The 14646-nt window shown below is 40.2% G+C and overlaps 1 protein-coding gene across 1 annotated transcript in view; it reads right to left on the bottom strand.

Annotated features, from left to right (window-relative positions):
- Positions 1–259: 259 nt before the first annotated feature.
- Positions 260–14646, bottom strand: part of LOC143356288 (uncharacterized) — a 50648-nt gene continuing 36261 nt past the window's right edge. Inside the window, exons 5-12 of the mRNA XM_076791850.1 lie at positions 12199–13108; positions 11961–12074; positions 10908–11303; positions 9625–9971; positions 7813–8328; positions 7617–7729; positions 7324–7531; positions 260–6786 (exon numbers count right to left, since the gene is read on the bottom strand). Of these exons, the coding sequence (XP_076647965.1) occupies positions 6228–6786; positions 7324–7531; positions 7617–7729; positions 7813–8328; positions 9625–9971; positions 10908–11303; positions 11961–12074; positions 12199–13108 (3163 nt within the window). The 3' untranslated portion in view covers positions 260–6227. The remainder of the gene's footprint in view (positions 6787–7323; positions 7532–7616; positions 7730–7812; positions 8329–9624; positions 9972–10907; positions 11304–11960; positions 12075–12198; positions 13109–14646) is intronic.

Raw genomic sequence — 14646 nt, 5'->3', positions numbered from 1 at the left:
CAAATGACAATAACCACGATATAATTTGAAGTGTATTTAGTGGTTTAATAGACGTGCTAATTCTTTCTACGTTCGGCACAGTCGACGCGGTCATAAGAAAATAGTCGTTCTACACGATCTATGTCACAACACGGACCCAAGGTCCCTGGGCGTTAGATCAAGACTTAACTGTAATACGTTAAGGAATGATACATACATGAAGCGGAATCGGTTCGAACAGGATTAAAGAATGAACATACAGGGAATAATTTTTCCATAATTTAATTCGTGAAGGCATAATAAATATTTTATCAAGGAATAACGATATCTGTACAAGAACAGCATGTAACATTATATATAATGTTCCACCTTTAACGAATACAAAATTACAACTGTACAATTCGAGAATAAATAGTTCCGCGATATATACATATACAATGTATATACATATATATACTCTGTTATAATAGTGATCTCAAGTAAAGCTACTAGGAAAGATTGTACTGTCCCTGACGGTGCAGCGTATTTTGTTAAAAAGAAATACAGGAGAGGAGAGAAGTTGTCCTCGGACAGACTCTCGATCGTTTCTTATCATCTAACTACATCCGACGTAGAAAAAAAGGAGCTAAGTACTACCATAAGCGTGTCGCCGATCGATGTGATGCAATACGCGAAATTTTGCATTTCTTTATATTAAAAAATAGACGCTTAATGATCTTCCATTATTCGCGACTTACATTACCGATCACGTGTATGGGACTTATCTATTTATATGAATTTAGCGAATTTATTGCAACATCGATTGCAGCTAATAGAAAAATAGTACATCACATCAATTTTGTTATTATCATTCTTCGATCTAGATTAGGATAATTCGAATTTTCGACTATTTGTCACGAATTACCAGTGACATTAATTTTCAAACAATTAAACCTCGTGTCAATTAACACGAGAGTCACTCTTTTTAGAAATTGCACAAAAGATCTATTTGTTTGAATAACTGAATAATGCATTCGATATGATACTGATTGTTTTGGCAAGAAGGCATTGGAATATCTCATACAGAGATACTGCGAGAAATTTCATTGTCGATTACGGATTTCACTATTTAGAAGAGAATGGCCCCATACTTTTGACCAGCACTGTAACAAAACTCGGCGGAATTGGAATTCAAATGAGAATTAAAAATACTTTATGTCGGTCCTCGAGGATAATCGTTTCCTTCAGTCGTCTCGTGTAACAAATCGAGTCACATAATAACGATACTAAATTAATCTATCTGGTTCCTGACTTTCCATTGACCCTTTAGGAACATACACTATGAACGAAGGGAACGATACATTCATTTCAGTTCGAGCATGTGTTAACCCTCCGTATGCTATGGCGGAGTCATTGGTGACCCGTCGCGGTGAGGATAAGCTCGAGCGATCGTGAATATGCAACATTTTATTCCGATACAAGACGACGCCTTTTATTTCGAAATAAGAAAATTGCTATCCCCTCTTCTTTATCTTCATCCGAAATACAACGAAAGCCCGTCCCGAGCAATCGCCTTATATCGAATGAAAACTGTAGTGAAATATCGGCGTGGGTCAGAAATGACTCCAGCATAGATCTAGAACTCGCAGGAGTCCGAGAGTTAATAACAAACATGGATTGACGAGTACTCCACCCTCAGCACATCAATTTTAAATGAGAAATTCTATCTAAATTCTATAGTAAAACTTTGGAGAACTTCAATTGCAAGCAAACGGAAATGCTTGAGAATTTAATTAGCGGTCTATTTTCTAATTAGCAACTTCAGAAAATTTTCATAGCGAAACTTTCGAAAATCTAAATTCTAAGCAAACAAAAATGTTCGTGGAATTACCTGTATCTATTTTCGGTCGATTTGTCTTAGCACTGCATTTTCAAATTAGCAAATTAAACAAATTTTTATGGTGAAACTTTCGAAAATGAAAGTAAACAAAAATCCTTGAGGGTTTACCTACTTCTATGTTCTATCGATTTATTTTATTGTGAATGAAAATAATAATAAACTAATGAGACCAACAAAGTGCAAAGGGCACAAAAAAAGTATGCCTAAAAGGAACAGGAAAAAATGAAATAGTCTTACGGCCATTTTTAGGAAACTTCAGGCAACTCGTTAACGCGAAAACGTATTGAGGCCAACCTCGGTAGATGCTGAAATTATTCACAAATTTTCATAGAACTCTGATATGACTCTCGCATTACAGTATTTGCTCTATATATGTCCCAAATACCTAGCCGATAAAAGTCCCAGAACTATCCCCACTGCCGCGGGATATACCCCGCGAGGGGGCAAAAAGCTCGAGAGTCCTCTGTCGCCGAGGAGTGTAAGGTCGCGTGGATCAAAAAATAGTATATCCTGGCCGATATATGTCCGTGGCTAGACTCGTTTTTTGGATATACATATATATCGAGTGGGCACTGTAATTAGCACCACGAAAGACACTGATCCAAACGGTTAGCTAACCTGTAACTGGACGAAGACCTAATTAAGTAAACTGGCCAGCTCGATACGTCATGATTCTATACTTTCATCGTTTCGTTAGTACAGAACGTAGAATGTTATTGCACTAGACAATCTCTTGCCACGGGTCGGACTTTGTAAATAAAAATAAATTGCTTCCGGATTGAACCACGCGGCGACGGAGACTCTGTGTTTCTATTCACATATAAATATCCTTACGAATTAACGCATCGACTTAGATAAATTAATGAATAGTCGCTGGGTGCGGACACTGCGACGGCAACTGTTTTGTGTTGCGTTGCTAATTAGACTGCGGATTGTATGCCAGAAAATGATCTGACAAATTTAAGGATACATCGTAGAAATAAATTCCTATTCGAGTTTTCTCGTTTTTGATTGCTTTTTGTAATTATTTGCTACGATTCGCATACAGGAAATGTTCATTTTGCATACAGATTCGCAGTCTACTAATGATGCTAGCGAGGATCGTGTCTTTCATAGGCGTGCAAATTTTTCTAATCAAATAGACACTTTATTTTATATTTTAGAAGATGCTACGGAAGGATTTGTCACTGAAAATGCAATAAATAATAAGCAGCGATTATTTGTCATACTGGTTTCCCTTACTTGCTGTATTAATTAATATACAGGGTGTCCCGGGTTTTAATGGACAAACTTGGGGAGCATACTAGAAGTGGACATAAGAAAAAAATGTTATTTGAAGTTTGCTCAGAAACGCTTTATTACAAAGTTCTAAGCAAATAAAGTTAGAATTGATGACGGTGGATTTTACTTTACTGAACAGTGAAAGGTCGAACGCGTTTATCTTATTTGTCTATTCATGTCATATTTACTATTTTGATATGATTTGCTATTAGTGTTAACGACCAGTTAGTGTTTCCAAATGAGGAATACGCTGATATTCATTTTATCTACGGATTTTGTGCAGAAGTTACTTCGTGTGAAGAATTAAAGCAACGGATTAATATCTCCGTTGCTGAAATGCAACAAAATAAGGAAGTGTAATAAGCTCCATAAAAAATCGATGTCAAGCTTGTATTTGCGCCAAAGGACGACCTTTCAATTGTTCAGTAGAGTAAAATCCACCGTCATCAATTCTAACTTTATTTGTTTATAACTTTGCAATAAAGCGTTTCCGAGCAAACTTCAAATAACATTTTTTTCTTATTTCCATTTGTAGGATATGCTCCCCAAGTTTGTCCATTAAAACCCGGGACACCGAGTATATTAAAATTTTGTTATAAGGTAACCTCGCTGAAGTGACGTTTCGCACTTCGACATTGATCAAATCGAAACATCTCTATCTGTTATCACTTGCGATGCACAGTATCGCAACATCGTCTTCATAAAGTAATTGCGCAGATAAATAAATAAGATGTTGGGCGCAAGAACAATTTTTTAAATGACAAAATATTCAATGCTTCTTGTCAGAATACAGTGAATTCTCGATATATGTCAACAACACGGGTCTTGCCAGCGTCGTGTATCGTCCAGGACACATACCCGAGCCGTGTTGTTTACACTCCTCGGCGTCAGAGGCCTCTCGAGCTTCGCGGCCCCTCACGGGGCCTACCCCTCGGTCGTGGGGATAATTCTGCGACGTTTATCATGCAGGCCTTGGCGATATATATAGAGAAATCTCTGTACTCTCGGCCAGGTCAGTAGAAATATCTATCTGGTCGAGAAATTTGACACGCCATTGTAATTTTTAGAGCGACCCAGTCACTCTGTCAAGTCGCCGAACAGCTAGCGTAAAAGGGTAAAAAAATATACTTGGAACTCGTGTGGGACGAGTCGGTCCCTCTTCAACTTTGTCTTCAGGAAATTCAGTCCCTCCCGCGGGACCTAAGTGCTCGCGCAAAATACAATTCTAATAAATGTCATGGTTACGGGAACATCGATGCTCGATCGTTCTCCATGCTTTGTAAACTATTGCTCTCCTTTCTCGGTTTTACAATCGTAGAGCTCCGACATCTCTGTCGTAATTGCTCATGCAATCTTGGTCATGTGATTCCGGGGCTTTGAAAATCGTTTTCGACGCCATTCTGGTTCGAAATTGAAAGAAATCGCATTCTTCTACGCTTAAATGCGGAACGTTCGACCGAAGCGGCCATTTTTCACGGCAACATGACGGTAATGGAAGGTTTTGTACTTGGGAAATGTAATGCAACGTTGTTTTTGCTTCCTTAACTATTCTAGAATCAAATATAACAGGAATATTTAAAATTCATCGTAGAATAATCTAAAAGAGCTGCAAAGTAAGTTCACACGAATAAAAGTTTTTTAGCACTAGAACTACCGAACTTTGATTGTTCCTTTTACACTTGCAGAAATAATGAAATGATTCGAACACCTGATACGACGTAATACAAGATAAATAAAGTTGATGTAACAAATATTGTCTGAGATTTAATTTAAAACTCGTACAGTTTATAACAATATGAACACTATAATACAATGAAGTGAATGCAACTATTGATTGAAGATTTTAAACCTAACGCACACGGTAGTTCTAGCGTTAATTTGCTTAGGCATTACTAGACATGGAAGAATATTTTGCAGATAGTCCCTCCATCGCCATCGGGCCATTAATCACTCAACCTTAAGTTCCCTACATGTATCAGTCTCAAAAATGGATTGAGCGAAAATGTACGAAATTAGTTCCACCATTTTCTGCTTCCCCAGGGAAAATCGCGCCGGTTATTGCATTATGGGTACATTTTCTGCACTGGATCCCGCGACTTCTCGATAAATTGACAATGTATATTAATCTCGCGAACCAGCGTATAATTCTAGAGCTTTCTCCACTCTTTACCCTCTATCTTTTCATTTCTGCCCCGGTGTGCTACCTTGTTCCTTATCTAAAACGCTGTAGAAAGGAAGACAACCATATCGGCGGACCCTTTCATGAACAGCTCTATGACGAACAGAAAATCTGAATGGCTGGAGCATTCAAAAATATTTATCTGGACTTTTAGAACTCAATAAAGAAAATATTTTCTTGCAGTTTAGACATCTTGAAAAAATTTATTACCGTATTGTTGATAGGTTTCTGGGAAAAATTCGTAAAGTGAATTTCATATTTGTTATTTGCAAATCCCTCCTTAAGGGCCAAGTCCTTCGAGGAAGAATCGAATTACTAATAATTATAACTAATAATTTTTGAGCTGCCTCTGTCAGTCACCCAGCTCTAAGAATCGTGACAAATATTTCCCATGAGCTCCGAGCACCTTGATTTCTCTTTACAGCGCGTGTAAAGTCTCCGATCTGGGAGTACAGTAATGCCTCGATATATGTGAGAACTTGGGGACCGAAATGTTACTTATATCGTGCATAGATTCAAGGTTCGATTGTACCGTGAATTAAACAAGTGAATATGATGTAAATTATGTCGTGTTTGATCTCATCTTAATCAGAAAAATTTATGAGTTTCATAAACAAATAATTACAAACGAAAAAGCTTTGTCGTTAGATTAGTATCGTCACACCGATATACCGAGCTTCTGGGCTTTTCAAAGATAAACGTACAAATATCGTACGCATCTCTTTCGCATGTATCGAGACATTGCCGTACTTTCCGGAAGCGATTTTCGTCGACCGCCGGGAATCAGCCGGCATACTAAACGCTGCTCTTCCTGTACGGACGTTTGGCATATTTTCCAAATATGCCTTCGGCGCGTCTGCGGAGGTACACCATCGATTTCTGTCTCGAAATTGCTCGTTGCCGGTGCTGTCAAAGAATCGACACGTCCTCCGAGTTTCTGCTCTCCGTCAGTTTATTGTTCCTCTCCCCGATCGGAATGGTTCCAGTGCTATTACGCGTCGTAGCCTGATCGACCACCATTCCAGGCTGAACGTTCACGTACCTAGGACTTTCGTTTTCGTTGCGCTTGAAATTCTGAAGGCAGACTGCTGGCCCCGATTGGTTCGAGTTCGGCAACAACGGCTTCGAGCTTTCTATGTCGCAAACCATGTCGCCTAACAGACACTCTTGGTTCTTGTCGTCGTGACAGGTTATGTCTAGCAGTGGGGGGTTTGGAATTTCCATGGGACTGGACGCTGATGTCGACGAACGACTATTCTGTCGAGGTGGCCAGGATAACGAGAACTTCCGGTTGTTCTCCGTTAATTGCATTTCGAATTTACCAGTGTGTTCGATCTGCACGCTCGACAGGGGAACGTCCAAACAGGGCGACAGGATCCGAGGATTCGTCGCCAGGAAGTCCACGATCTCAGGAGCTGTTGGCCTTTTGTGGTGGTCACTCCTCCAGCAGGAATATATCAAGTTCTCCCTAAAACGATTCACGTTTTCGTCACGATTTTTCTCAATTTTTTGAAGTTTTACAACTTTGCTTCGTTGTAACGGGTGATGCTTTTAATCAGTAGGCCACCTAAATAATTCGGTTGCTTCGTGTCGAGGATAGCATAATCTCATGTTAATAGTTTCTTTGTAGGTGGGCGCGTTTTCGATTCCTCAAAATAAAATGTTTTCCATCGCAAATGTTGACCTTGAGTCGTAGATCACTGTACGCGTTTCAAAATGCCCTATTAGATAGTACATATACCAGGAAAATATACCATTCCATCTTTAAAAACGGAGTTTATCTTCAAACCTACAAAAAGAAAACTATTAACATGAGATTATGCCACCCTCGAAACCAAGCAAGTTTCGTCTGACACATTGTTTTTCATCACCAATAGCAACCGAGTTATTCAGGTGATCTGTTTTAAATGCCTCACGCGGTTCATGTATACTCTATTAGCTTCTAGGTAGCTAGGTTACTAATCAATAAGCTTCAAGCTTCAGTTAAAATGTCGCGGATGCTTACAGCTGTACTTTGACTCCCTTAGGAACGGATAACGAGTTGCCATCCTTTACATAAGCCAATACTTCGTTGTTGCTCATTCCCTGGAACGGGAAACTACCGAATGTGATAATCTCGTACAGTAGGACACCGTATGACCAGACATCTGAGGCTGGAGTGAAGACTCCGAGCCCTAACGACTCTGGCGCCATCCATCTTACTGGCAGCATTCCTGAAATCGAAGGTGTCAGTCGCCTCTGCGGTTATCGCTGCGTTACCAAGAGCAATTAATCTTGCTCAGTGACTTTGTCTCGTACCTTTACGATTAAACTTGTAATAATCATGCTCGTACATGGGCCTCGTCATACCGAAGTCTCCGAGTTTCACCATGCGTTGGGCGTTCACCAAACAATTACGAGAAGCAACGTCCCTGGAAGTAAAGACTAAAGATGAGACTCTGCATTTTTGAAGTCCATGTTGAATTAAAGGACTCCAATTAATTTCATTGCCTACCTGTGAACATACTTTAACTGCGCCAGGTAGCTAAGTGCCCTAGCCACGTCCAGCGCCATAGCAGTCAGCTTTTTATTCGAGATCTCATCGGAGTCCTCGTAACTGTGATCGTTTACGAGGTGTCTCCGTGCTAGCAGGTAGGTCTTCAAGTCTCCATAAAGCATGAACTCCATCACAGTTAGCACGGGTTCACCCTTTATGCAGACACCGAGGAGCTTGATGATGTTCTTGTGCTCGAACCTCTTCATCACCTCCACCTCGCTGAGGAAGTCCAGCTTTTCGTCGGTGGAGCTACCAACCTTCAACGTCTTCACCGCCACAGCCAACCAGCCCTTTTCAGGGAAGAAAGCTTCACCACCGTACACCATGCCGAAAGCGCCCTCTCCTAACTTTCTGTTGATCAACACTCTGTCTCGAGGGATCTCCCACTTGTCCAAGTCTGGACCGTCCCCTTGTATGAGGTCCAGGCCTAGAGATTTCATGTACATCTCGTGGTACTTCACCTTCTCCTCGTACCTGGGCAGAATTGCAATTTTTAGATCGTGATTTGAGTCACTAATTTGTACAGGTGTAACCCGAAAATGTCGAGTACCCGATACAGTGATTTCTCTACATATGTCGCCAAGGCCTGGATTATAAACGTCGCGGAATTATCCCCACTACACCGGCGTATACCCCGTGAGGGGCCGCGAAGCTCGAGAGGTCTCGGTCGCCAAGGAGCGTAAACGTAACATAGTTCGGGTATGTCTCCTGGATGATACGCGACGCTGGCAAGACCCGTGTCGTTGACATATATCGAGAATTCACTGTAATCGGGACGGGTCGGGAAGGCATCGGGTCAAGATGATTTGGGATCTCGAAAATTTCAGGATTTTCGAATTAATCAGGAATTCCGAGAATTCGTTGGACTTCCAAGAATATTAAATAATTCGATATATTCGAAAACCCTAATATGCTCGGGTATACCTACACTCGCGCCGGAAAGTATGCTGACACATTTTCAAGCGGAATAACTTTTTTAAAATTGGTCCAAATGACTTGAATCTTTTTTAGATGTTAGATCGACTAGTTTGCTAGAGAACGACTAAACAAATGTTTTTTTATATTGCAATTGGTTGGAATGATAAATAAATTAAAAAATTATGGTTTTTCAACTTTTTCATCTGATCTTATGACGATAATTTAAAAAATGCGTTTTGGAGATTTCGATAACTTATATGCATACTGAAAATTTCATAAAAATCGGTCAATGTTGCAATGAGTTACAAACGTTTCAAGATGATCACATAAGGGCGAAATTCCCTGGCAAAAAAAGATCTGCGACTTTCACCCTTAAACTCTCATCTTGAAACGTTTGTAGCTCATTGCAACGTTGACCGATTTCGATGAAATTTTCAGTATGCATCTAAGTTATCGAAATCTACAAAACGCATTTTTTAAATTATCGTTATAGGCTCAGATAAAAAAGTTGAAAAATCATCATTTTTTCATTTTTTTATCATTCCAACCAATTGCAATCTAAAAAAGTGTTTGTTTAGTCATTCTCTAGCAAACTAGTTGGTCTAACATCTATAAAAGATTCAAGTCATTTGGACCAATTTTAAAAAAGTTATTCCGCTTGAAAAGGTGTCAACATACTTTCCGGCGCGACCGTATGTGTTCGAGAATCCCGAAATTTTCGGGTCTCTCGCACACCTTTACTAATTCATTAAATTGATTAACCCCACAAAATAAAAATTAGGAGGTTTGAAGTAAAGTACCTCTCGGATGTTTTGTATATTAATTTAAAGAATGTTTGTCAAAGGGTCTTACTTCCTCTTGATGATGATGAAGCCGATGATTACTACCATTGCCAGCACACCGATGCCTAGTATGTTCATGATCGCGAAGGCCACCTCGCATGAAACGTTCAGGAAATCCGCGAAGTCTGCTATGACACACCTTTGGGGTGGTTCTGAACCATCGTCGGGTATTTTGTTGGACAACCAAACTATGGCAGATTCATTTAGGTCCAGTCTACCACCCACTATTTCTTGTTTTTCCTCGGAGACGTTCGGATAGAAGTGACCAACCAGTCGGGTTTCGTTGTTGATGTATTGAACGACGTTGATCACCGAGTACCTCGATGGACCGCCTAGGAAATTGATCCTACCTGACACCTGCAGCAAATAATCAAATGTCAATTGTAATCAATAGACTACGGATCTTGATGCAAAATAAAAGTTGTTTCTGTCAATTGGAATTCGCAGGAATCAAAAAGGAATTTATTACTCCGTTTAACCCTCGGACTGCTCCGAGTTCTAGACCTATGCCGGCTCACACCGATTCACTACAGTTTTCTTTCGATATAAGGCGGTGGCTCGGGACCGGCTTTCGTCGTATTTCGGATGAAGAGGAAGAAGAGGGGATATGTGATTTTCTTATTTCGAAATAAAAAGCGTCGTCTTATATCAGAATAACATTGTAGATATTAACGGTCGCTCGAGCTTATACCCGCCACTGCGGGTTACGAATGACCCCGGTATAGTAAGCACAGTGATTTCTTTATCACCAATTTCTCTAACGATTTCTCTATATATGTCACGAAAATCTAGATGATAAATGTCGCGAAATTATCCCCACTGTCGCGGGGTATACCCCGCGAGGGGCCGCGAACCTCGAGAAGCCTCGGACGCAGAGGAGTGTAAACATAACAAGGCTCGAGTATGTCTCCTGAACGATACACGACCCGTGTTGTTGGCATACATATATATATCGAGAATTCACTGTAATATCTTGATATTCTCAAATTCCTCTAATCTGTATGCCGCTTGAAGTTACATCCACCCGTTTTTTTTTTTTTTTTTGTTTATAAATGCATCGCGCACACGATTGAATCACGTCAACACATCATTTTCAATCTATCAACATTAATTACAGAAAGAAGGAACTTTCTGTTTGGTTTCCTTTCCTTACAATATAATTTCGATTTTGCACAAAGATCCGTGATCTACTTATAGCACAAGGGTTAAGATATGGTTTAAAATATATTTTATAAATTAACTTATAATTTATAAGTCATTTTTAGGAATACAAAAAAATCGTCTCTCACTCACCCCATAGAAATTCATCTCGCTAATGATAGCAGTCAGTCGATCGATAGTCTCCTGACTGTGGAGATCGAAGATATAAGCCTCTTTCTCTTTGAGCAGCTGATCCATCGCATAAGCATAAGTCCACATCGCGTCGTAAGCGTAACCAGCGTAATCCGAGGGTGGCAGCTTACGCCTTATACATTCCGCCTCATAATTATTGCGCCATTCACGAACTGTGATATTTTCTTGCATGATAGCGTCATCCTGACCGAAATACGCGTGAGAGATTCCAAGGTAGCCGTTGATTGCTTTGCTCATTTCTAAGGTAGTACACGGGACATTCTCGCCTGTTTCGTTATAGAGATCTGTGTCGTACCATTGGGGTCGTAACCATAAGGGCAGGAACCATACGTAGCCCTTGGACAACAAACAACAATTCATTTAAACATTTGTTGGGTTTAATAAAAATCGCACAAAATCGGAATACAAGTCGTCTATCTTTATCAAATCAATATCAAATCATCACTACACCGCGGATTTTATGAATTTGCGAGAAAAATGTGTTGGTCAAATTTAAAACTCGGAATACGCCAATCTATCGAAATCGAGCATAAAAAATTGGACATTCCATTTAAAAACACAAACGTGATCTCTATATCTTCTCTACGCTTTCACTCGCAAGAATATCATTTATACCATATTATGTACTTTCTTAAACTCTGTAACTTCTATAAGTAACATTTTCTCGTGTTGTTTGAAATAACCAAGAGTTTTCAAGTGGACAGAGTTCGTGGGACACACTGTATGTCTATATAATATCCTGGCCGATATATGTCCCTGGCTAGACCTGTGTTTTGAACATATATCGAGTAAACTCTGTATATACAATTTTCAGGGATGGAAGATGTTCTTGTGTTTGTCTCGTATTTCTTACAATTGATGAAGAAAATGTTTCGCAGTCTAGTAATCAGTAACGATTCGCAGTTTAGTAATCACTAACTACATATTTGAAATAACAGCAGGGTGAAGGAACGTCTGCATGTTTTTAGAAAAATACAAAAATTGATGAATTACCTTTGCAGCTGTCATCTCGAGTCTGGATGCCTCGCACATCACCTGTCTGGCTACTTGATCGTTCACGTCAGCGATGATGATCTTCGCCTTCTTGTCCTTCAGATCTTGCAGATACTGCAAACCGAATCATTCCAACGTCAGATAGATCGCATCGGACCGTGTCCAAGGACTACTTTTACTTTAGCAGAGACATTATCTTTCTCAATGGCGGAATAATACATTTCTAAAACCTCCCTACCTTCGTCATCACTCCCGCCTCCCGTTCCCTCGGGAACTTGTAGTTCGAAACGAACGTGATACCATTGGACCTCAGTATATCCTCCATATACGAAATATACTCCGTATACTTTTGTCCGTCTTCGGTCAGAGCAGCCACCCGTTTCCACCGGAGCGCCTTAAACAACTGCAGATAAACATGCTTATACTGTTTATTCTCCCCAATCGTTCTAAAGAAGTACGGATATCTTGATCTATCATTAAACGTAGACCCTTCGGCACTGTAACTGATCACAACAGTCTTGTAATGTTTCGTGACCCCGATCAGAGGCTCTACAGTCTCCGAACAAGCTGGACCGAGCACTCCGACCATCCTCTTATAAGATTTGCTGATCATGAAGTCAATAAAGGACTTGAGCACCATGTCCGACTTGCACTGTCCATCGTTGGCTACCACAGACATGATGTAATTATTGAGAACGGTGCCGTTCTTGTTGATGGCCTCTTTGGCCATGCTAGCGGCGATGTAGATCGAGCTTCCCGAATAGAAGGACCCTTTCATCGGGAAAATCCCACCAACGTATATCATGTTCCCGTCTTTGTAGGGTAGCCATAACTTGGTGGCGTAGTCTATGTTGTCCCTGAGCCATCCGCAGGCGATGTCCTCCTCGCTCCTGATCGCGGACTGTCTGTTGTACCGATCGATCAGATCCTCGTACATCTCAGCCGAGAACCCGACAGCGTTGATCGCTTCGTAGGCCGATTTTGCAACGAACTCCAGCCTCGTCCAGACCAGTTTCGTCAGCCGGTTAGGCTCATAGCCGCAGCTGATCTCCGAGGGCATCGTGCCGCATCGCGGAAAAGCGATCGTCGCGAAATTCGTTGCACTCGGGACGAGGCTGCTCGGAGTCCAGTGCAGAAGCACCAAAGACCTGGAAAACATCGCGGTTGAAAAAAAAAGACGGGATCCGAAATATACGACGGCCAGACGCCCGTTGTTTTCGAGAGAGGAGCCGAAGCCGATAATAAAAAACGCTGTAAAAACGGTGGAATATTTGGAGAATGTTTCCGCGAGCCGGTCTGTTTGCGCTTCGGCGCGAACGCTTGCGGAAGGGTATAATTATCCACCAGACGAGAAAGACGAGAAATTATACGTCAGGATTTAAGAGATCGGGTTCGAGAAGCTGCACGAATCGGTTTTGACGACCTCGGCGTGATCGACGATACCCTGAGGAAGTTTAATTCTGCGTGGATAATCGCCGTGGTCTTTTTGTTATGTGGATTCGCAAATATTTGTAATAGTAAAACTCCGAGGAGTTTTAAGGGGGGAACCTTGTGTAAAGTTTTTGAGCATTTTTTTTTTTTTTTGTTTAAATCGATAGGATATTTCGTCAAGAATAAAATCAAAAAAGTTAGAAACTGATCAGAGATATTCTTCTAGGCTATTTTCAAAATAAAGTGAACGGTTGTATTGGGCGGAGCGGGTCAGGTAGTCGGGCTCTCATCGGAAAGGCTCGTGCTTCTCGAAAAGAAGAAAAACGGCTGAAGTACAACTTTTTGAGAAAGAGGAAGATCTGTTCTACGGCCCTGGAATCGCAGATTAGTAAACAACCGCGGTAAGTTAAAATGAATCAAGATTTTTTCACGATTTTTCTGTTACTCAAACTTTTAACGCATTTTTCTCGAAACGCAAAATTTCGCTCGCCGTGCAACGTAGCTCAAAAACTGATTACTCGATCTTTATGAAACTTGGTATATATATTCTATAAATAATTGGCCATAACATGACGGGCTCCGATTTTTTAATTTTATATTTAAAACGTTGTTATTATCAATTGTTCATAACAGAAAATCCGTTTTATTTTCAAAACTTCGCCATTTTTGCAATTTTGCAAATTTTAATGAAAGAGGAATGTCATGTTGTGCGTTTTTACATAAAATAACAATTCCATTTTGATTTTTTTGTTTCAGATCCTTTGTGTGTATTGTACGCTGCACGGCGCATTTACAGGATGCCATTTTCAAGCCGCCATTGCACCGTTGTTATTAACAATCAAAATTTATAAAAAATATTTTTGTTTACATTATAACATTAATAAATGATACCTCACATTTTAAATCAATCTACGCATTACATTTTTCAGAAACAAGCCATTTACGCAAGGTTCCCTCCTTAGGAGCGACTATTTCATATTGCCGTCTAAAAATGATGATTACTTTTCGAAACTTGACTCAAACCATAAGACTGGCTCATACTATCGAACAACCATGACGAATATTCTAATATACAGCTAAATTATTTCCGCTACTATCGAAAGTAAAACAAATTGACTAAATATGATGTGTATATGGTTTTCATGCGTGCATCCGATGGTGAGAAATAATGCTCTGAAGATCATTTTAACGGTTTTCTCAAGGTCATCGCATTGTTTTTCATATTAACATGTATTCTTTACAACGCGATATGGTA

The sequence above is a fragment of the Halictus rubicundus genome, chromosome 1 (assembly GCF_050948215.1).
Source record: "Halictus rubicundus isolate RS-2024b chromosome 1, iyHalRubi1_principal, whole genome shotgun sequence".
NCBI lineage: Eukaryota > Metazoa > Arthropoda > Insecta > Hymenoptera > Halictidae > Halictus > Halictus rubicundus.
Note: the sequence above shows the minus strand (reverse complement) of the source record. Positions and strands in the feature narration are given on the sequence as shown.